This window comes from Drosophila santomea, chromosome 3R (assembly GCF_016746245.2).
Source record: "Drosophila santomea strain STO CAGO 1482 chromosome 3R, Prin_Dsan_1.1, whole genome shotgun sequence".
Classification (NCBI taxonomy): domain Eukaryota; kingdom Metazoa; phylum Arthropoda; class Insecta; order Diptera; family Drosophilidae; genus Drosophila; species Drosophila santomea.
The window spans coordinates 17,432,571-17,455,203 of record NC_053019.2 but is presented as its reverse complement, the minus strand read 5'-3'; the positions used below and the strand labels follow the sequence as shown (position 1 = coordinate 17,455,203).

Genomic DNA, 22,633 nt, shown 5'->3' with positions numbered 1-22,633 from the left:
AACCAATAAAATTAAATGATTATGAAGAGTTTCGATTGTAAGCCAACATACTTTAGTTTTACGACCTAAGCAATTTTGTAAAATAAAAACACTTCAAATTAAACAATTAGTTAAGTCAGATAAGTGAACGGATTGAAAGCTGCAACTATTGTCAAATCCAGGCCCATGACCACAGCAAAAGCCGTGCGAAAGCAAAACCAGTCATCAGCCACTGATTTTACCTTAATTTTCCACAAACTCCATTGCTTTCAAACAAAAAGGCGGCGAGTTCAGGCAGTAAAACAGCAATAACAAACAGCGACAAGCAACAGAAGCAAATCAAACAGAGCTATATACATAATTATATACCTATATATATATATTATATACAGATATACAGTATAACAGTACATACATGGCGCATTGAATAAGAACATTACGCATAATCCTTTTTACAGAGCAAGAAACTGACGAAGACGACGACATGACGGCCAGACAAGCAACCGAAAAAGTTTTCCAAATAAAGTTTTAAAACTAAACATTTTTCCTAAAAATATGCAAACATTCAAGGATTTTATTTACTTGGGTCTTTTAAAAAATAGTTAACAACTCTTAGCTCATTATTCAATGTAGCTAGCAATGCAGAGGGAAGCATTGGTTCCTCCGAAGCCAAATGAATTCTTGAGGGCAACGCGTCGTTTTTGATCCGATGACCATTTAGTAGCTTTCGTGATCACATTGACGTCCACATCGAGATGATCAATGTTGATGGAGGGCGGGAGCTGGTTTTCCGCGCAGGCGAGCACCACAAAAAGGGCTTCCAGGTTGCCGGAGGAGCCCAGCAGGTGGCCATGCGCTCCCTTTGTGGAGGAAACCCTCACCTGGGGAGTGTGTTTCCCAAAAACACGACCTATAGCGTGTGACTCAATGCGATCCCCAGTGGGCGTGGAGGTTGCGTGAGCGTTTACATAGGTAATATCCTCTGGTGCAATCCCAGCATCCTGTATGGCCCGCTTCATGGCAAGAGTGGCTCCGGCACCATCATCGCTTGGCGAGGTTATGTGATGGGCATCGCCGGATAATCCGTAGCCCAGAATCTCGGCTAGAATAGGAGCTCCCCGAGCGCGGGCGTGCTCTAGTTCTTCCAGCAAAAGGACAGCTGCTCCCTCGCCCATTACAAAGCCATCTCGAGATTTGTCAAACGGTCTGGACGCAACCGCCGGATTATCGTTAAATGCGGTGCTCAAGGCCCGCAATCTGCAAAACCCAGCGATAGAGAGGGGGTCTATGCAGGCCTCGCCGCTCCCCGCCAGCATCACATCCGCATCTCTGCTGCGAATAAACCGCATGGCATCCCCCAGGGCATGGGCACCAGTGGCGCAGGCTGTGGACACCGAATGGTTCGGTCCTCTTAGGCCATTTCGCATGCTGATGTGACCACACGCCATGTTGGGCAACAGCCTGGGCACGAAAAAGGGGCTGACTCTGTTGTAGCCACGTTGTAGCTGGTTCCAGGCTCCATAGACCTCTGCCAGGTCGAACATTCCCATGCCAACGCATACTCCAAACCGCTCAAGCTCTTCCTCGCTCAATTGCTTGGGGCACAGCTTTCCGGTGGCCAAGGCTTCCTCCGCCGCCAATACGGCCAACTGTGTGGCGGGGCTCATCAGCTTTATGTCCGACTTGGTCAGGTGCTGGTCCAGCTGTAGGTTTTCCCTTGGGATTTGAGCTGCAACCTGGCAGGGCAAGCCCTTGAACTCCGGACCCAGCCGAGAAATGGCCGACTCGCCGGCCAGGATGCGTCGCCAGGAATCCGGTCCATTGTTGCCCAGCGGTGTGACTGCTCCACTTCCCGTGACCACCACTCTCCGGCGACCAGATTGCGTGGATAAGTTACGGTACTGCCTGACCAAAATATTGCACTTCCTTAAAACCCGCATTTCGTTTACATGATCACGTAAGTGAGACCGTGTAGTCCGTTAAATATACCAAGATTTAATATTTTAAAATATACCAACATTCATTTTTTTTAACAGAAACCTTTCATGTAACATATAAATTAGTATGAATTTATTGACTAACAGATAATCAAAATATGTTTGTTGGTCAACAAATTGTATTATTTACGTATATTTTGTAGAGAAACATATTGTGTTAAATAAGCTTTGCGGTTGTTTAAAATTGTATGTCGTATGTTAAATTACTATTAAGAATGTATTATTTAATGGTTGGGTTTTATAAATCTGGTTAATACAGCATTTCATTATTGCAAAAGCTAAATAAAATGAGACAATTGATTTTAAAATTGTTATTCCCCATTCACAAAAATTCTGGCAAATTCAATTGATCAATTTATAAGATCTTTTAAACATAAAACAAGTCAGATACCTTTTTTCTAAATTCATTTTTCGGATTTTACCTAGCTGACTACCCCTAATAAAATCAGCAAGATGCGCACTGAGCTTGAGACCTCCTTACATAATTCTGGTTAGGATCATGAATTTCGCCGGTAAAGTGGTCCTTATAACGGGAGCAAGTTCTGGAATCGGAGCTGCAACCGCAATTAAGTTTGCCAAGTACGGCGCCTGCCTGGCCCTTAACGGTCGCAATGTGGAGAACCTCAAGAAGGTAGCCGAGGAGTGCAGCAAGGTGGGCCAATCGCAGCCAGCCCTGGTGGTAGGCGATATTGCCAAGGAGGCGGACACCCAAAGGATTTGGTCGGATACCCTGAAGCAGTACGGCAAATTGGACGTGCTGGTCAACAATGCCGGAATCATCGAAACGGGCACCATTGAGAGCACTAGCCTGGAGCAGTACGATCGCGTGATGAACACCAACCTAAGGGCCATCTACCACCTGACTATGTTGGCAACCCCCGAGCTGATCAAGACCAAGGGCAACATCGTGAACGTGTCTAGTGTCAATGGGATTCGCTCTTTCCCCGGCGTCCTGGCCTACAACATATCCAAAATGGGCGTGGACCAGTTCACCCGCTGCGTGGCGTTGGAGCTGGCTGCCAAGGGTGTCCGGGTGAACTGCGTAAATCCCGGGGTGACGGTCACCAATCTGCATGCCCGTGGCGGCATGGATGAAGCGACGTACAAAAAGTTCCTGGAGCACTCTAAGACCACCCACGCCTTGGGTCGTCCTGGAGATGTCAAGGAGGTGGCTGCGGCCATTGCCTTCCTGGCCAGCGATCAGGCCAGCTTTAGCACTGGGGTCAGCCTGCCGGTAGACGGAGGTCGCCATGCCATGTGCCCACGCTAAATCCACAGGACATCGGCGAGGGAAATTTTAGACTCCCCTGCATGGATATTTCCATGAGTAAATGCATTTAAGTCGCTTCTTTAAGTGTTACTCTGATTTTCATATTATTTTGATTGTGTACATAAAACTGATTTACGTTTATTTTGTCATTTGTATTCAGGACCAAACTAGTTGCCAAAAACTAGCTTTAGCCTGATTTGGATTATTTGGATTATAAGCTACTAGCTAATTCTTTAAGTGTTTGTCTCTCAATTAATTTGTTATCTCAATATTTCTTTTAATTTCAATAGACATACTCGAGCTCTTTATTCCAAGTTTTTGTTTTGTTAAAAACGTATTGTTGTATTTTGTATTACTATTTATTGATATTAACCCAGCTCTAATCAGATTAAGAACCGTTCACGTTCTTAACGATCAGGGTTATATTTCCTCGATAAGTCAGTTACATATGTAGTTTGGATATCCACTTAAAATTTGGAAATTCGGTTTGATGGGCAGCAAGGGCAAGGCTGGTCTGGACTTCTCCGGCAAGGTGGTGCTTATCACTGGTGCAGCCTCTGGGATCGGGGCCGCTGCGGCGGAAATGTTCTCAAGGCTGGGCGCCTGCCTGGCCCTGGTGGATCGGGAGGAGGAGGGCCTTATATCCGTGATGAAACGGTGCATGAAGACGGGCCTCGAGCCGTACGGCATAGCCGGAGATCTGCTCAAGCCGGCGGAGATCGAATGCATTGCGCGAAAGACAACGGAGCGCTACGAAGGCAGGCTAGATGTGCTGGTGAATGGGGCGGGCATCATGCCCACTGGAACGCTGCAGAGCACGGAACTGGCTTGCTTCACCCACGTGATGGAGGCCAATGTGCGGTCTGGGTTCTATCTAACCAAGTTGTTGCTCCCCCAGTTGCTTCATTGTAAGGGCAGCATTGTCAACGTGTCCAGCGTTTGCGGACTGCGCGCTTTTCCCAATCTGGTGGCCTACAACATGTCCAAGGCAGCGGTGGACCAGTTCACCCGCTCCCTTGCCCTGGATCTGGGTCCCCAGGGTGTCCGGGTGAACGCGGTCAATCCTGGTGTGATTCGCACCAATCTGCAAAAAGCTGGGGGAATGGACGAGCAGAGCTACGCCGAATTTCTGGAGCACTCGAAGAAGACACACGCCCTGGGTAGGATTGGGGAGCCAACCGAGGTGGCGGCCGCCATTTGCTTTCTGGCCAGCGAGCTGGCCAGTTTCGTGACCGGCGTGACCCTACCTGTGGACGGTGGCAAACAAGTCATGTGCCCCCGCTAGTCCCTGCTAAAATATTCTATCTGATCCTGTCCAGACGAATGTCTTTGCTTTTCCCTTTGTTCCCGCCGATTCAGTCCATTACTACCAAAATTCAAATTTTAAGTATTAAATTAAAACTTACGTACGTTGCCAATTATTAAAGGGCGACTTTCATTTAAACCCTATCCAAGGAACCATTCCCTTGAATATTAAAAAAATGTATTTTTTTTCTCGAGATAGAATCTTATCCTTGACAAGAAAAGTATTTGAAATACACGGTATTAAACGCGCTTCTTTAATTATATTTATTTTGGCATTTAATATTTTTAACATCCAAACTTCGGTAGAAAGTAAATGCATTACGGATAAACACCTCGATTCTCATCTGGGGCACATGGCATGGCGACCACCATCCACGGGCAGGCTGATTCCAGTGCTGAAGCTGGCCTCATCGCTGGCCAGGAAAGCAATGGCCGCAGCTACCTCCTTGACTTCGCCGGGACGACCCAAGGCATGGGTGATTCTGGCGTGCTCCAGGAACTTGGCGTATGCTTCCTGGTCCAGTCCACCTCGACGCTGGAGTTCAGTGATGATCACGCCGGGATTCACGGAGTTTACACGGACACCTTTGGGTGCTAGCTCCAGAGCCACGCACTTGGTAAACTGATCCACAGCTGCCTTGGAAACATTGTAAGCCAAGACTCCAGGAAAGGAACGGATGCCGTTGACACTGGACACGTTCACAATGTTGCCCTTGGTCTTGATCAGCTCCGGTGTGACCAGGTGGGTCAGCTGGTAGATCGACCGCACGTTGGTGCTCATTACGCGGTCGAACTGCTCCAGACTGGTGTTCTCGATGCTACCCAGCTCCAAGATCCCGGCGTTGTTTACCAGCACGTCAATGCGCCCGTGCATGGCTAACGTGGCAGATACGATGTTCTGGACGTCCGACTCGTTGTTCATGTCCGCTGCCACCTGGAGTGGAGACGCTCCTCCAGCCGCCACTATCTCATCCGCGGTCTCCTTGAGCTTATCCGCATTCCTGCCCACGATGGTGAGCAGGCCTCCCAGTTTGGCCAAGAGCACTGAAGTACCTGCTCCAATTCCTGAACTGGCACCGGTCACGATGATAACTTTATCTTTAAAACTGGGCATGTTGAAGCGATCCGCTGGAGGGCTGAAGTGATAATGATTGTTGACATTGAAGGCCCAGAAGTCAACAATATCCGAGGCTGCAATCCGATTACACTATCGATAGTCAGGAACCGTAAAAGCTACTCATTTCCAGCGGTTGTGAAATTCAAACAAAGTTAAGTGGAATCGCGCTTTCGGCTGGTGTTAATTAACTATTAACTTGATTTTTTTTTCCAAATACTATGTACGTATGTATATATGATCGGTCATTGTTTTAAGTGGTAACTTTTTTAGGCAGAGAAGGCGTAAAGCGAGACAGTAGAATAATTCGAATGTCTTTGGTCTAAAAGAACGTTAAGGAATCTTATCTTTGGACCATTTTAACAATTAAAACATTGTAGTTGTCTAAATAATCCACTTTTTGGGGATTCCAGAATGAAATATAATAAATTATAGATATTTTATTCATACATCAAAATATTAGTTTATTATGAGAGATGTATTTTATTCGTTAACTACTGAAAATAAGTAACTAAATTCGATAAATGCCACCGGGTAAATGTTTACTCTCCATTTGCTCATCCTTATCTTATCTCGGGCACATGGCGTGGCGACCTCCATCGACGGGCAGACTGATTCCAGTGGTAAAGCTGGCCTGATCGCTGGCCAGGAAGGCAATGGCGGCCGCCACCTCCTTGACATCTCCAGGACGACCCAAGGCATGGGTTATCTTGCAGTGTTCCAGGAACTTGGCATAGGTCTGCTCGTCCATGCCGCCACGTTTGTGAATGTCAGTCACAATCACGCCTGGATTCACGGCGTTTACGCGGACTCCTTTGGGGGCCAGTTCCAGAGCCACGCAGGCCGTGAACTGGTCCACTGCCGCCTTAGACACATTGTAGGCCAGGACACCAGGAAAGGCGCGCAGTCCACATACACTTGATACATTTACGATGTTACCCTTGGTCTTGACCAGCTCCGGAGTGGCCAGCATGGTTAGTTGGTACAGGGAGCGCACATTAGTGTTTATCAGGCGATCGAATTGTTCCAGGCTGGTGGTTTCGATGGAGCCCGTCTCCAAGATGCCCGCATTGTTAACGAGCACATCGATGCGGCCGTGCTTAGTCAGAGTGGCGTCCACTATCTGCTGCACCTCCGCCTCCTGAGTCATGTCTGCCCGCAGTTTCAAGGCCGGCGCTCCTCCGGCTGCCACAATGTTGTCGGCCGTCTCCTGTAGCTTTTCCACGTTGCGACCCACGATGACAAGGAGCCCTCCGAGTCTGGCCAAGTGGACGGCGACACTTGCTCCGATGCCAGAGCTGGCGCCGGTCACAATAATCACTTTGTCCTTGAAGGATGACATCGTGGGATGATTGGTTACGTTAAGCGAATTTCGATCACTGGAAAAGATAGACATACAAACGATGTGCTTTCCACATCAGCTGTGCGAGAAAAGCTTTTCAAAAAGCTCTCCAGCGGTTGGAATTTTCAAAACGTGCCAGTGGAAGATCATTATACCCGTTACTCGTAGATATGTATATAAATTCGGAGAACTCTTATTTTAAATTGTTTAGCGTCTTTTCTGAGTCCTGAAGTCCGAATTTTATTTCCCCCAACTAAACCTCCGCCCCACACAAATAAAATCCACTTTTAACACAGGCAAGATCGAAATTAAACCATAAACAAAACTGAAAATATTCTAAAAGGAAAATGAAATCAACATTGCTTATAATTCACACCAAACCGCTGATCCTTCCATTCCTTGTAGAGGCGCTCGATGCTTTGGAGTGCGACGCCTGAGATTGGGTCACGCAGGTCGCAACAATCGCGAAAGAGATTCCTGATCCCGCGTAAGGAGTCACTGCTTCTGGACAGCCGCCTCCACAACTCAGAAGTCTGCTCCTCGGAATTGCGACATATCTCGGCCAGGCGTCGGCTTTGTAGTTGACGCTGTTGATTCATCAAGTGCTTGGCTTTGCGCCTCAGAGCTCCAACACCTCGTCGTGCAAAATCGCGGATGAACATCTTTTTGAGGTGAGACTTCAGCTCGACTTCAAAACTTAACATTTTCTCCGAGACATGGGGCGAAATTGACTCGTTGGATGTTAGCAGAGTCGACATAAGAGTCCCAAAGATTGGCTTGGGAAACAGCAATGTGCTATCGATCTTTTGCAGATAGATTTGCTCCAGTTCTTCATTTTCCAGAGATGCATTCTCTTCCTCGAAACTCTCGATAAATCCGTCATTCTGGAATAAACTTATGACATACCTTGAAATTCGCAGAACTGACTCCTGCAAATATTTGTTTTTAGCTCCAGCCAGTTTTTTCTCTAGAAGAAAGTTCTCCGCGCTCAATATTTCCGGACTGCAATCGAATGTCCGAGCCTGCGATAGTAGCTGTCCAAAAACCCGTCTCTGCTGCAACGGATCCTCCTTCAGCCCGCAAGAATCCTGATTAATCTCGGATTGTTTGATCTGCGGAAAACGCTTCCTTCCAGTTCGTATGCAGTAGGTCAAGCCAATGCCACTTGACTTGTCTTCACTTGGTGCTCGTTCCTCGCTCGGTGCTGCCGCGTCAGTAGAGTAGGAACTTGGTGGTGGCCAATCGACCACCTGGTTGCGTACATAGGAACCGAAGGCTTCCCGCTGCGCTGAGTCTTGGTATGGGATGGGTGGAGCACTTTGGCGCTCCACCGTGTAGGTCTTCTTGAGTGGACAGTACGTGCCCACGAGGGTGAAACAGGGTTCCGGAATCGCATCGCTATCGCTGCTAGAGCGGATGACGCCATTCCGACCCTGACTGGGAAAATGCTCTGCTCCGGACTCCTCTTGAGCCCATCGGGCGCTACGCGTCTTTGAAGATCTTGTCTTTGAAGATTGTAGCTTGTAACGCTTGTTGAAAGGATATTGAGCATCCAGTTCTCCTGCTTCCAGCCGCAGCTTTTCAAGCACCTGAAACTTTTCCTGCACTTGCTGAATTATCCTGCTGTTCCTTTCTTCAAGCATTTTTAACCGGACTTTGGCATTCTCATAACGATCGCCTTCTAGTTGCTGAGAATTTCGATTAACGTTCGTCACATCTTTGCCAGTTAGTCCTGGTTTCAACATGTCTCCGGGGGCATTCTCCACAGACTTTTCGCTTTCAGACTTTCTTTCGCTTGCAACTTGCTTTAAGTTCTTTTCGCCACCCAAATGTCCTACTCCTGCCCTGTGATCCCCTAGTCGACTTATTAGGTGCCCCTGCAGCCGCTTCGCCACCTTTCTTGCCTCATATTTTATCATGAGCTCTGTTTCCCCACTCTGTGATATCTTCTGAATTCTTATATCTCTTTCTATCTCCTCCTGTTTCGGGCTTACTGGGTAACGTCGATCGACCTCCTCTTCGTCTTGTTTCCAAACGAAACTTTTCTGGCTTTCTTTTTCCACCTTTTTCTTTTCCTGTCTTTCCTTTGGTAATCGATCGAGTTCCTCTCGGGAATTTCCCTCAGCCCCCTCTCTTTCCCTGCGCCTATTACCATCTTTAGTTAGGCTCTCCTTAATTTTCCTTTCACGTTTCTCGCGTTCTTCTCTTTCCCTGTCTTCCTTTTGCTCTTGCTTTTGAAGCCACTTTCTAAGGAGCTTTCCTCTTTGCAAATCATCTTCGCATTTCTTTCTCTCCCGTGCTTCTCTTTCCACTTTGCTGCGTTTAAGCTTTTCCAACAGCCTTTCTTCAAGTCTTTCTTCTTCCCTGGCAATTCTTTCGCAATCTTCTTGCTCTTTTGTATCGAGTGCTCGTTTGAGTTGTTGCTCATTCCACTCTGCATCTCGCTCTTGCAAATCCTGGAATTTCTTTTTAAGGTCGTCAATTGTTTTCTCCTCTCGCTCACGTTCCTCGCAGGTCTTTCTTTCGAATGCTTCTCTTTCTTTTCGTTCGGCTTCTAGTTTTTCCAACACTTGTCTTTCAAATTCTTCTCTGCTTTGGAGTGATTTGAGACACTTCAAATCCTCTTCTCGCAATTTTTGTATGTCTTCCTTCTGTTTTTGCTCAGCTTCCAGTTTTTTCTCTAATTCTTTTCTTTCAAACTCTTCTTTTTCCTGGCGTTCGCTAAGATTTTTGAGTTCTTCCCGCCTTTGTCTTTCGAATTCCTCCCGTATTTTTCGATCGGCTTCTAGTTTATCAAAAAATTTTCTCTCAAATTCTTTATCTGGGAGTTTTTCAAGTTTATCTTCTCGCTGTCTTTCTAATTCTTCCTGTTGTTTTAGGTCGGCTTTTAATTTTTTTTCCAATTCTCTTCTTTCAAACTCTTCTTTTTCCTGACGTTCCTTCAGAATCCTGAGCTCCTCTTGCCTATTTCTTTCGAACTCTTTCCGTTCTCTTCGTTCGGTTTCTAATTTTTGCAAAACTTTTCTTTCAAACTCTTCTCTTTCCTGCCGTTCTTGAATGATTTTAGCCTCCTGTTCCCGCTTTCTTTCAATTTCCTCCCTATTCTTCTGGTCCTGTCTATCAATTTGATCATTTCCTTTGGCGTCACTGGTCTCCAACTGCCTCTTCCTACATAACTCCTCCTTATGATCGCTTTTTGCTATTATTGGGGCATTTCTTCGTTCAAAGTCTTCTCTCTCCTGTCGCTGATTAAACCTATTAGGAATATTTTTAATTTTTTCTTGAAATTCTTTCCTTTGTTCGGTTTCCATTTCTTTCTCCACATTCTTTTGTTTAAGGTTTTTTCTTTCTGTCACATGCATCTGTAGATTCCTGGATTCTTTGTTCTGCTCTGCATTCCCCTCCAACCGCAACCGTTCAACTTGCGCCCTCTCCCGATGATATTTCTTGAGCTGTTCATAGGCCAGCACTTTCCGCCTTATGTTTTCCTCCCGAAGGTGCAACTGCTGCATCCGTTTCGCACTTTGGGTAGTGTTGCTGTCGACTGGCACGGACTTGGTCGTTTGGGACAAGTGCCTGGTATCGTGGTCATGTCGAGCTTCTGGTTTCGGCTCTAGACTCGCTCCCTGCTGAATTTCCACAAACTGAGATGAAGGTGAACTGGGGCGTCGCTGGGCCCATGAACGCTGCTCTTGCAGACGCCGCTCATTTCGCTTTTTCAACAACAGATGGCGCTCGTGGTCGCGCCGCTCCTTGACTTTTATCTGCTGCTCCCGCAATCGTCGGTCGCGTAGTTGACGCGCCTTTTCCAGGCGCTGCTTTTCCAGCATCTGCTGTTTGGCCAGCAGAGTCCTCTGACGTTCTCGCTCCTGCTCCCTGAGCTGCCGCTGCGCGAGATCCCGTTCCCGCCGCTTCAGAATTTCGCACTGTTTTCGCTCGCGCTCGCAGAGATCACGTTCAGCCCGTGGCGTGAGCAGTGGGACATCCGCCTGGACGCCGATCGTCTTGACGCGATTCCGTTGTCTCGACACTGCGGCCAGCGGCTTCGGCTTAAGACACTTCGCGGATGGCTGCTGCAAGCTCCACACTTCCTGTTCCTCACGCCAGTACTGGTCTTCCAGCTGGTCCAGATGTCGCATCCTCCGTCTCCACTCAAACGAAGACGACTTATCCCGCCTCCTGGTCATGCTGCTGCTCGACGGCATCGGGGCCAACACCTGACGTGGACTGATGCGACGCAGCCGTTGACGTCCCTCCTCGTCCAGGAGCAGGCGAAGGTCCAGACTGCAGTTTGCCAGGTTGGTGAAGGGCAGCGACAGGTGGCCCGTTTCCCGCAGCTGGCGAAGAATCAGCTCCACGAGGTAGTCCTTCGCCCTGCGCTCCTCCTTGGTAGCTCGTCTAAACACGTTCATCCACTTGGCGCACAGGTCGAGATCCATGGCAGTCGCCTGTCGGGCAGTCAGTCTGCGCATAATCCTCGCGTTTTGGCGGTAACTGTCCTCCAATCGACTCCTCCTGCCGCGATTCATTTCATCCTTTTTCTTGACGTTGGTCATTGTAATTTGAATGCTTTAAAATAGTATTTTTACTTTATTTCTTTAAATCATATTTGCACAACCCTACTGAAGAAATCAAAGTACTGTCACGACTCAGGTAAATTCTTTAATATTGATCTTTGGCTTGCTCCGATTCTGAAAAGTCAAAACGAAACTGAGATGCTTTTACTTTTTAACGAATCTAATATAGTTGTTTCTTTTCTTGTAAATGAGGTTTTAAAAGGTTTGAATTTATTATACATAACAAATACTACGATATAAAATCCATTTGAATAAACTTCGTTTCTGGAGTGAACTGTAAAAGAACCTGAAAATTATTTAAAAGAATTGCTTATTTCGTTTGCAAGTATAGCCAAATAGTTTTGCTAAGAATTCAAATTGGCTTTTTATAAAAATACATGTTCTTTTAATGAGTATTTATATTCACATGTCTATATAGAGATTGCAATATGAAATTTGTTAGTTCCTACCTTTAAATTATGTTTAGTTTATTAAAACCCCAATGTTAGAAACAACCAAACCCAAATACTTATCACAAACATGAAACTGTTATCCCAGTAAACTCAGAGAATTTCTTATCCTCGTAAATAACATAACATAAGCCAGCAATAGTTTATTAAGATATCAAATTTTCCTTTCCTTTGAGTGCGTCGTGTTTAATACATAAATAGCTTAATAGCTTAAGCTCTGAGATGGCATGGATTTTTCCATGAACAAAACTTTCCCTTTCTCCTATTTTAGCACTATGGATGTGGCTGGTTACTGATATGAAGTCATTATCCACTGCATATTTTCCTATAAAAACGAAGGCCAGAACTAGAAGCTGCACAGTAATACTTTTTATACGGCGCAAAATGCATTCGTATATCATTGCAGCTTTAGCTTTCTTGGTAAGTTCTCAAAAGATAGTTGTTCAACGTGTGTATGATCCTGGAACATTATTTCAGAGCTACGCGTGTGGCGCTCCAACGAATTCAGAAGCTCCCACTTCGAATAAAGCAAAGCCAGAGGATTCAGATTGGACCATAGAGACCTCTACACCAGTCGACACAATCGACTGGAACAATGAGTTTTGGATAACCACCACTCCGCTGCCTCCGATCGTCACTTTGCCCGATGCGGACAAGATGATTTTGTGCAAATTTCTGGGTTCATTTGAGACATTTAGAATGTTGCTCTTCACAGTCATCTGGTCCGCTAACATGGAGTTCCTGTCCAACGCGGAGAAACATTTCGCCAACGAGTTTCGAGAGGAAATGGACCGGCCAAGCAACTCATCTGATCCCGATTACTTAGAAATGGAACCAGCGCAAGCGAACGCAATATTTCAAAACGCGACTGCCTACGAGGAGTATGTTAAGGATAATGTCGTTAAAGAAAACACACTTAAAATGCTCATCAAAATATTCGAAGGAATACAAATGATCCATAAGCAAATAATTGACGGTGCAATTAGAGCTAAAAACAGTATCAGCAAGGAAACCGCGGAATCAGAAGCGGAATTTTTCAAAGCATTTGAAAATATGAAGGAACCAAATAATGATGACATATTAAATCTATTGAATAATTGGGAAGCAAAGCTAAAACATAGATATCAGTGTTCAAAATCGCTGATATTGAAAAAGCTATTTTAGATATTGCTCTTACAATTATTTGTAGCGTTTACCTTAAATAAAGATCAATTTCCTACCCGCTGCATAAACATACATATGTATATGCCAATTGTTTGAAAAGACAATTGTTTAAATTCCTCTTATCTTTTAGATTTCATTAAGACGATGTTTGTTTGTAAACAAATATGAGACCCTTAAGGACGAGTTTGTTTTTTAAACTAGATGTTGTTTTATTCTCTTTTAAAAAACTTCTACGCATCTGAACGTATGTAATTCTGCCCTTGTTGTTTCCCTTAAACCTCGTAGCCGTAGGATTTGATGATTTTGTTGAAGGGCTCGGCGGCCTTCGCGATGTTCTCGCGCGCCTTGACCGTCAGCTTCTTCAGCTCGCGGTTGTGCTTGAGGGTGACACGGAGCTTGGCCTTGCGCTTGCGCTCCAGGCTCTTGATCACATCCTGGTAGTGCCAGCCGACCTCGTGCGACAGGCGACCGACCTGGCAGTACTTGCGGTCGGAACGCAGAGTCAACACACGCATGGCGATGGGCACGACGACGCGGCGACGCTTGTCGTAGGGCGAGGGGATGCCGTCGAAGACACGCAGACGGGCGAGGGCGGCCTGGCCACGCTTGGTCTTGTGTGGGATCATTCCTGAAATGGAGAAAATAGCCGGTGAGTCGGGATTACCAATTCTGGCGGGAGGTTTAGCTAGGTGAAAGCATCAGTTGAGAGTTGGTTACACGGTTTCTCGTTCAAATAATGTAGGTAAGAATGTAATATTCATCATGTCGAGTGGAGCAGCAGCATCCAATCAGTTTTAATTGCTTACCTAAAAGAGTAAAGAAAATAATGATTAGTAGGTGAATTATTGGGTTGGGTATTCGAAGTTGGAGCAGCAGCAACTGCAGCAGTATCTCTCAGTTATGTTTCGTTTACACGGTTACTTGTTCAAATAATGTAGGTAATAAGTTTGAAAACATCATGGAACTGCTCTGAACACAACTACTCTCCTCCGGGTGGCGAAGGGTGAGAGTACATACCTCGGACAGCCTTGTAGAAGATGCGAGACGGGGCACGGAAGTGGAATGGACCACGGGCCGGGTTCACGTTGCACCGCTTGCGCAGGTAGGCCAGGAACTTGATCTTGTTCCTGTAGAAGTGTCCGGAAAGGTTCAGCTCCTCGCAGCGGACAACGGCCACCTTGCCGCCCTGCAACAGGTACTTGGCCACCACGGAGGCCAGGCGGCCGAGCAAATGGCCGCGACCATCAATAACAACGGTCTGAAGTTAAAAGGGAAATTTAAGTTAAATAAGAAAAACAATTCCAGCAATGTGGGGGAGGTTAGGTTTGCCCGCAAACGCATAAACAAATGTGTGTGGAAACATAGACTCGTTGAAACACGTTGTTTTTCATTAACAACCAAATCATTACACTGTTTTTTAGCCTTGGGCTAAGAGCTCACTTCGGGCTTGCACAGATGCCGTGTATTTTGGCACGTGTACGACGCGACGCCCTTTCGAACACTCAAAACAGCACTTTTACGCCTCTAGTTTGCTAATTCTAGCACTCGCACTGTTGGGCACTATTGCGCGCAATACTTTCCACACATTTGCTTGGGCCTCGCACCGTTTTATTTGCATTTTTTCGGCACTTACCCTGTTCGTCAAACCAGTCATTTTTACGAACCGCACGGAAAGAAGGCGGAAGTTGCGTTGACAGTTCGACCATCGCTTCGCAGGGTTGCTTTGGATATCGGAACTAGTTCACTGAGACCTTCTGCGCTGCCACATTTTTAGTTAGCCGAGACACAAACCCAGTGGTCGTTGAACGATAACGATATTCCTCTAAAATACGCAATATGTCCTTACTAATAACTCGTCGCATCGCTTAACATCGATATAACAAAAAAAATCGATATTCGCTGCATCGGTGTTTTGTTCCATCGCTAGAAACTTTTAAAGTTTAAACACTTTTGTCTGCTGTAAACGTTTAACGCGCTGCTTGCAAGTTGCAACCCCTAAGTCGCAGTGAATAAACGCGAGTTAAGTGCTGGCTGAATACAGCTTCACATGACGACACTTGCTATATGCGGGCGAGAGCAAGGCGTGTGCTTCGGTGTTCGAAAAAGTGCTGAGAACAAGAGACTGAAAAGTTCTGAAAAGTGCGTGGGTTGTACCACTTACCGCTCCTTCCGAAAAACAACAGTGCTCAATTAATAAACAAATCGGCGGCGCAACAAGAGATTTCCACACGTAACCTGGGAGCAGGAAAGTCGTCACCTTATAAGGCAAGTTTTGAATTGCCAGCGGCGGCACCCACGAAAATCATATGTGCATTCTAAATTAGGTGTCTCCTGTTCGATGTTCGATGTTCTGCCATTAATTAATTAGCTCGAAGTTCCGGTCTCGGGGCAAGTTGTTTGCCTCTTTCCATTTTCGCTAAATTTGAAATTGGGTCAGCGTGTGCGATGCCACATTCGCTGTTCGTGTTAATACGGGCTGTATTTTTTTTTTGGTTGCCGCTGCTAACCAGTTTATTGACCTTGTTTTTGGCTCTCCAAGTGCAATTGGGGCCTGACTTTTGACAATATGTCCTACTTTTCTCTTTTATGAGGATTGGGGAACGGCATCTATGGACGGACTGTAAATTATGACCGGCGCACATGCAATGCATTTTCCAGCTCTTATTTGTGTGGATATGAATGTTTATCGCACCCTAGCAACATAAATATATAAAAAAAAATATACACGCTCAATCAAAAACACTCCTTTCTTGGGGACATTTCCCATTTCCGTTAATCCAGCAACAAAGGCTGCGTGCGTGTGTATGTGTGGGTGTGACTGAGTGCGTGAGATGGGGGTGCCGTTTTCATATTGATTAAATTAACTGTTATTTATTCCATCGAGCGACACGTTCCATGTAAATAACAAACAGCTGCTTTGGACATTTGAATATTAGTGTTGGTAAACACCACGCTTTTTAGTCGCACATTTTTTACGGCGTTTCAAGAATAAACAAATTTGCTATCATTTCGGCATCTAAAATCGGGCTTTATTTGTGAAAAGATTCGTTTTAAACTTACATTTGAGAAGTATTTTACTATCAGTTACCTAAGCTAAACATTCAGATTAGTGTGACTCACAAAAACAATTCACAATATAAACTTTAAAATAACTTAACTTAAATGCTGCATACCAAGTACTGCATCATTACTAGTTTAACATAAATATTTTATGTATTGGTACATAAAATTATAAACTTGTTAAATATTGATAAAGTGTTTGGTTTTTGAAAATTGATTGCAAATAAAGTGTTTAAGTGGCTTAAATGAGGGTATCCTACCTTTAGACTAAAAGTAAGTACAAAGATATTTATGTTTTCAATACAAAAACTTCACGGATTTCCCCTTTCCAGATGCCCGACTTCTATGAACTCTTGAATGTGTCATCCACGGCCAGTTTCGAGGAGATCAAAGGCAGCTACAAACAATTGATACTACAATGTCATCCCGACAAATTGCGGCAACTCGATGACCCAAATCCGGGATCGGAGCTCCAGAACAGCGACTTCAATGCAATAAACGCGGCGTGGAACACGCTGAAAGATCCCATTAGGCGCAAGTACTACGACGCCGAACTGCTGCAGTCGAAATTCCGAGCTCATAGCAACATATACGCCACCGTCGTGCTGGATGAAATGCAGCGGATCCAAGTGGAAATCGAAGAAGACGACGAGGCACCGGCACCGGCACCTCCATCACCACCTCCACCTCCCTCCCGAGCATCTGATTCGGAATACGATGCAAACAAAAGACCGGCGACAATGTGGAGCTACGCGTACGACTGCCGATGCGGCGGACAGTATCTGTTCGATGGACCCGCAGACGATGATGAGTCACCCGAAGTGATTGTGGAGTGCAACGAGTGCTCTTTAGTGATTATTGTGAAACAAGCCGCAAGTTGTAAATAAAGAAAAGCGGAGGGGGAAATAATGGAACTGCTACCCAGCACAATGCTTCTGCTTTAAACTATTCGATTAAGAGCTCTTTGAAAACGAAGTTTATACTCTATACCGTTTATTGGGTTCTTGAACCCCGGACTCCCTTTTCATATGCAAAGCATGTTGTCATCGACATCGACGTTGTGCATTTCGACCCTGCCCCTTTCTTTGTCTCCTGTTGTGCTCGAAAGTGATGTAATCAATTGGTGGTACCTTACTTTGATTTGGGACTTATTCATTATTTATATTATTTTATTAAATAGTATTTAACTATATCCCTTTTAACGAAATGTAGCTCCTTCGACTTCCATTGGATTCCATATTCGAGAGAGAAACAATGGGGTATTAAGTTCTTTAAATGTAATTGTATTTACTCGAGTTTGCCAATTTTTCGCTTTTTGTGAAGATTCAATAACCCTGCTCGATCGCAGCAACGTCGACGATGATGTCAGCATTGCAAAGGCCCAAAAAAGCTTAAAAATACTTATAAATAACTGTGTAGAGAGCATACGAAAAAGCAGAGTGGCCGCGTCGGGAATCCATTTATTTATGATTATTGCAAAGTAATTTGCAGTAGATGGGCAAATAAGCACACCCAGTCAGTCGGAGATTTTTTGTTGTGATTGGCTTTTATCAATGCCCCTTGGAAAATCTCAGGCCACCGGATAAATACATCACTCGATCTCGATGGTTAATTAACGCTTGTCTAGCTTTCGATTTCTAAACGTGCACATGACTGTCTATAGTGAGTGTGTCTATATGCTAGTCTGCGCATAAGTGCTATTAACATAAACCGGCAGACGGGCTTAATAAACACTTGATTTCCAGCCCCAGTTCGAGTTCGGTCTATATGAGAAAACAACAGGCGGTGGAAAACGTGCGTACCTTTCGAATATGAACTGTTACATTTGTATATTACACTGGAGAAAATACCTGACACCTGTCTTGGAAAATGTTTGATTAGGTGCAAGTAAAGGCGTGTGTTTAAATTAAGCTATTTTTTAGCTGCGTTAGGATGTCTTAAAAGAAAGGTCTTGAATCTAAATGCATAGCCATTGTATAACCTATTCACGTTATTTTTTTTAGTGCAGTTATCTTGGTTATCTCTCACTTTAATAGGCTTTTGACACAGAAAATTGAAACGCTTTAGCGCATTTGGCCCTCATTCATTTCGTCATTCCTTCAATTATTCCTGCGTAGTTGCCTTAGTGGCAAGTTGTTCGCACACTGAGGGAAAATAAGTGGAATACACATTTTTGAATATAAAGTAATAGAAGCATCATTTGAGTTTTTCTAATAAATTTACTTGCAGTTAAGGATATAAGTAACATTAAGTTATTAAACTTATTTTCCAAGTACCAAAAAATATATTTACAAAGCTGAAAAGCTGACATTTAAACATTTAATTTTTTGTTAGATAGAGTAAATCACTTAGATTACATTTACCCAAATTCTTTTATGTTTTTTTTTTGGGGAATTGTCTATAAATTTAATTCGATTTAGAGTTCAAGTTCGGGCTGATTTCTTACAGTGCGTAACTTTTGTTGTGTGACACGCGTCGCGATTTGAGATAATAACGTTAGTAACGTTCGCTCTCGGAAAGTGCAGATATGTTGGCTACAATAAGCCGGACCGAGCTCCATCTCCAGCTCCAGCTCCATCCACTGCCCCAAGTCAGACGACCATTGGCATATTCCAACTCCACATCGCTGCCCTGCCGCCTGGCACTTTCATTTCGTTTTCACTCGGCATTAAGGCATTAAAGACGCTTGAGCAGCTTTAATTGCCCAGTGGCCAGAAGAAAGACTAAAGACGAAAGACCGAAGACGAAAGACTGCGCAACACGCGTAGAAAGCCCAAGAAGTTTGCCTGTCATAGCCACTAACCATCTTTGTGATCTAATGGCAGCTTAAATTGGAACTCCGTTAGAAGGAAAGCGATGAAGGGGCATCATGTAGTTATGTACTTTCAATAGTGCTGAATTAGTTCAGTTGATATTTACACTAATGTGTAAATACTAAACTATTTAGTTTAGTTATTAAAAAAATACAGGTCAACGCATACCCTGCTAGAATTTAAACATAAACAAATTTCAAATTTCCAATCGCTTTCCTGAATGTGAAATGTAATTATAAATCTGATTGCCATCGTTTAAAGTTGAGTGACAAATGCGCATATGTATATTTTTGAAAACAGTTGTCCGTATTTTGTCCAGAACAACTGATGGTTATGGAGCCATATAACTTTCGGTATTTATACAGATGACTTAAGGATTCAATTGAAACCGAACAGAAACCAGTCAAAAAAAGGCAAACAAGATCTTCCCCAGAACCCGAACTAGTTGAGCCAGCAGACCACGAAGATCGTGAGTGATAGCTTCGAAGTCCCGTCTTCTTTCTGGTTCCTTTCTGTTGCCTTATAACGGGTGTTTTTTTTAGAGGTATAGAACTTTAAGTTGGCATTACTGTTCAAGATGGCGACCGATTTAACAGCTGTCAAGTGATTTATTCTCAGTTTGGTTTGGCAATTCGTCATGCGTGCTTACAAAATCCAACTCGTGCAAGAATTGAAACCAAACGATCATCAAGCAAGGCGTAGATTCGTCGAATGGGCCCAAAACGAGATTGCTGTTGTTCCCGATTTTTCATAAGCCTCCAAGATCTTGTGATTTAACACCGCTAGACTACTTTTTGTGGGGCTATGTAAAGTCATTGGTCTATGCGGATAAGCCACAAACGCTAAACCATTTGGAAGACAACATTCGCCGTGTTATTGCCGATATACGGCCAAATATGTTGGAAAAAGTCATTGCAAATTGGACGTCCAGATTGGACTACATCCGAGCCAGCCGTGGCGGTCATATGCCAGAAATCATATTTAAAATGTAATGCCACAAGATTATCTTTCATGTCAATAAAATTCATGTCAATCGAATAATCCATCGTTGTTTTATTGCAATTTAAAGTTCTATACCTCTAAAAAAAACACCCTATACTTATAATTCTGTTGTTCTGTTTCGGTTTCTGTTTCTGTTTTGCGAGACTGCAAATGCCTGACCAAGGTGGCCGCCGCACCTGATTCTGTGTCTGTATCCGAGTTGCTAGCCAAGTGAAAAGCTGGTAGCAAGTGGAACAGCAAGTAGAGCGGGCAAACAGCATGCAGATGCAGATAGGCCTCCCACACCTTCCACAGCCGGCGGAAAATGCCAGCGGAATGAATCGCACATCTCTGTACGTCACTGGTTTTCTGGAGCAACGCAAATGGTTGGTTGTGGGTCCATAGATGGCTCTTTTGGGTTGGAACTGAATACACGTATTCTTATTTCCCATTAGCTGTATTTATGTATTAATAAAAAGTTGGTTTAGGCCTATAACTATAGTTATATCTACTAATTTGACTAATTGCATTATCATCTCCAAATGCGAGAAGATTGCCTTCAACCTTGAAAGTGTAGCGATTGATAGGTAATTGAATAACAACATTTAAAGTTAATTCTTAACTTCATAAAGTATTTACTTAATCGCTCAACCGCCATTTGATCATTTTAGGAGTCACAGCCAGCCTGGCTGGGAGCAGCTGCCTCACGATTGATCGTCCGCAACACCGAAATACTGAATCGCCGTCCAGCGCCTGCCAGCTAGCCAAGAGCAAGGGGAAGATGGCCAGCACCGGCGAGATCTGGCTGCAGTGGTTCTCGTGCTGCTTCCAGCAGCAGCGATCGCCCTCCCGCCGCCCACACCAACGCCTGCGCATCGACCGGTCCATGATCGGCAATCCCACCAACTTCGTCCACACGGGCCACATCGGATCCGCGGACGTGGAGCTGTCGGCCAACCGCCTCAACGCGATCTCAACCCAGATGCAGAGCAAGGGCGGCTACGAGACCAACTCGATACACTCGCTGCATGTGAGTTGACTTAACCAACTTGGCCAATTGGTCTCCAAACTAACTAACTGCTTCATGTGAATCACTGGTCGCAATCCATTTTATTCATATATCTACATCTTCAGTTGCTTGTGAATGTTCTACAACGAAAAAAAAAATAGCAAATGTTCAGTTCTCCATTCAGTTCTCCCCAGAGTTCCATTTACTAGGGGCTTAACCCACATCCCAGCGATTGAGCTTCCCATTGAGCGAATAACACACCCCACTCTACCAAAATTCAATGAATCTACCCCTTTTTATATACCCCTTTTATCGACACACATACATACGAATGATAATGTTGAAAGCCCGATGGCTGATAAGGCCGCCCCTGCCTCCTAATCCCCTTGTCTCACCCACGAATACCTCTCATATGGAGCTAATTGAGACAACGGAGCTGTTGAGCACTGGGCGGGCACTGGACACGGTCTAGTGCGTCGCTTAAATGGTTGACAGGCACATGGTCCTCGACTCATGTTTCTTTCGGTTTTGCTCTTTATTCGCAGGCTTGCTGATGGAAGCCCCCATCACCTGGCAACACCATCACCATCTCCGCTATGAAGTGCATTTCGTGCAATTTTCTACAGAGAAGGAGGAGGAGAGGAGCAGCAGACATACCTTTTACGATTCGTGGCACAAAATGGGAGGGAGTGGAGGCCTAAACGGCGCCCAGATCTGGGAGTCATGAGGAGGTGCTTAGATTAGGTTCCACATAAGAACAAAAAATAGAAACCAGACTGCGAGACAACGGAATGCATTTCGGCTTTTATCCGCGGACCCACTCTATTTTGGGTGATTTGCTTTTTGTGAGTATTAGCTAAATGAAAAATTGCAAAGAGTGCCAAGCGACCAAAATCAAGCGACAATTAAGCCTGAAACGATTTACACACAGAGTTTCAGGATAAGGTATCATTTCGAAATGTACTTAATGAGAAGACAAAGGAATACAGGGGGAACTCCTGTTAATTTCCTATACATAATGATTACCATTTGCAAAGCCCAATTTTGAAATCGTCTATTAAGCTCTTACGAAAACTGCCTTATAATCACCAACAGCAATAAATAGTCTGACCGATGGTTTTTGGCTGAAACGGTGCAACTAGCAAAACTTAATTTACAAAAGCTGATGTAGCACTTACACAGCGTATATACACAGCGATAATAAGGCAAAGTGTCGCACAATCATTTTCAAAGCACAAAGTAATCAGTTTTAGATGGTTTTCTATATTTGAGTGCTTGGGGAGTGCATCTCAACAGGATTAGATCCCATGCAGACTGGAGTATGTGGTTTCTGGGCCAGCGACAATTCACCTTAGATGGACAAGTACCTTTGTAGAACCCCGTTTCAAGAAACATAAATATATAGTTGTGAAATCAGATGCCGTTGTAGATAACAAAGGAGAAGAAAGAGTTTAGAATGCGTTGGGTTTTAAGCATATAGACTAATTGTATAAACAAATATTATAGGCAATAATTTATGGAAATATATATATATTTAAAAGCAAACCGTAAATATCTCGTGTGTTTTAATGGC

At 44.6% G+C, this 22,633-nt stretch overlaps 10 protein-coding genes across 11 annotated transcripts; 5 read left to right on the top strand and 5 right to left on the bottom strand.

Moving 5' to 3' along the window:
- Positions 1–520: 520 nt before the first annotated feature.
- On the bottom strand, positions 521–1,958 carry LOC120450802 (3-oxoacyl-[acyl-carrier-protein] synthase, mitochondrial). The gene has a single exon (XM_039633970.1). It carries the CDS (start codon positions 1,917–1,919, stop codon positions 600–602), a length of 1,320 nt encoding a protein of 439 aa, XP_039489904.1. The 5' UTR covers positions 1,920–1,958; the 3' UTR covers positions 521–599.
- Positions 1,959–2,411: 453 nt separating this feature from the next.
- On the top strand, positions 2,412–3,554 carry LOC120450801 (glucose 1-dehydrogenase). Its single transcript, XM_039633968.2, has one exon. The coding sequence runs from the start codon at positions 2,476–2,478 to the stop codon at positions 3,244–3,246; it is 771 nt and encodes a 256-aa protein (XP_039489902.1). The 5' UTR covers positions 2,412–2,475; the 3' UTR covers positions 3,247–3,554.
- Positions 3,555–3,655: 101 nt separating this feature from the next.
- On the top strand, positions 3,656–4,672 carry LOC120451019 (uncharacterized oxidoreductase TM_0325). Its single transcript, XM_039634344.2, has one exon. The coding sequence runs from the start codon at positions 3,737–3,739 to the stop codon at positions 4,529–4,531; it is 795 nt and encodes a 264-aa protein (XP_039490278.1). The 5' UTR covers positions 3,656–3,736; the 3' UTR covers positions 4,532–4,672.
- Positions 4,673–4,791: 119 nt separating this feature from the next.
- On the bottom strand, positions 4,792–5,714 carry LOC120451020 (cyclopentanol dehydrogenase). Its single transcript, XM_039634345.2, has one exon. The coding sequence runs from the start codon at positions 5,663–5,665 to the stop codon at positions 4,892–4,894; it is 774 nt and encodes a 257-aa protein (XP_039490279.1). The 5' UTR covers positions 5,666–5,714; the 3' UTR covers positions 4,792–4,891.
- A 387-nt stretch (positions 5,715–6,101) lies between these two features.
- On the bottom strand, positions 6,102–7,063 carry LOC120451018 (uncharacterized oxidoreductase MexAM1_META1p0182). The gene has a single exon (XM_039634343.2). It carries the CDS (start codon positions 7,059–7,061, stop codon positions 6,234–6,236), a length of 828 nt encoding a protein of 275 aa, XP_039490277.1. The 5' UTR covers positions 7,062–7,063; the 3' UTR covers positions 6,102–6,233.
- A 229-nt stretch (positions 7,064–7,292) lies between these two features.
- Positions 7,293–11,669, bottom strand: LOC120451016 (trichohyalin). Its single transcript, XM_039634341.1, has one exon. It carries the CDS (start codon positions 11,561–11,563, stop codon positions 7,361–7,363), a length of 4,203 nt encoding a protein of 1,400 aa, XP_039490275.1. The 5' UTR covers positions 11,564–11,669; the 3' UTR covers positions 7,293–7,360.
- A 439-nt stretch (positions 11,670–12,108) lies between these two features.
- LOC120451017 lies at positions 12,109–13,250 on the top strand. Its single transcript, XM_039634342.1, has 2 exons — positions 12,109–12,453; positions 12,511–13,250. The coding sequence occupies exons 1-2, from the start codon at positions 12,313–12,315 to the stop codon at positions 13,195–13,197; spliced, it is 828 nt and encodes a 275-aa protein (XP_039490276.1). The 5' UTR covers positions 12,109–12,312; the 3' UTR covers positions 13,198–13,250.
- A 131-nt stretch (positions 13,251–13,381) lies between these two features.
- LOC120451021 (60S ribosomal protein L13a) lies at positions 13,382–14,960 on the bottom strand. Its single transcript, XM_039634346.2, has 3 exons — positions 14,831–14,960; positions 14,215–14,455; positions 13,382–13,825 (listed from the first exon to the last, which is right to left on the bottom strand). Exons 1-3 carry the CDS (start codon positions 14,849–14,851, stop codon positions 13,470–13,472), a joined length of 618 nt encoding a protein of 205 aa, XP_039490280.1. The 5' UTR covers positions 14,852–14,960; the 3' UTR covers positions 13,382–13,469.
- Positions 14,961–15,329: 369 nt separating this feature from the next.
- Positions 15,330–22,612, top strand: LOC120454536 (CDC42 small effector protein homolog). Its single transcript, XM_039639914.2, has 3 exons — positions 15,330–15,462; positions 20,723–21,081; positions 21,606–22,612. Exons 2-3 carry the CDS (start codon positions 20,833–20,835, stop codon positions 21,612–21,614), a joined length of 258 nt encoding a protein of 85 aa, XP_039495848.1. The 5' UTR covers positions 15,330–15,462; positions 20,723–20,832; the 3' UTR covers positions 21,615–22,612.
- LOC120454535 (DPH4 homolog) lies at positions 15,336–18,510 on the top strand. Of its 2 annotated transcripts, none has more exons than XM_039639913.1 (2): positions 15,336–15,462; positions 16,590–18,510. In XM_039639913.1, exon 2 carries the CDS (start codon positions 16,590–16,592, stop codon positions 17,142–17,144), a length of 555 nt encoding a protein of 184 aa, XP_039495847.1. In that variant the 5' UTR covers positions 15,336–15,462; the 3' UTR covers positions 17,145–18,510. The 2 variants fall into 2 exon arrangements, with proteins under 2 accessions (XP_039495847.1, XP_039495846.1); XM_039639912.2 differs by lacking the exon at positions 15,336–15,462 and adding an exon at positions 15,974–16,530 and having other exon boundaries at positions 16,590–18,509.
- Positions 22,613–22,633: the final 21 nt, after the last annotated feature.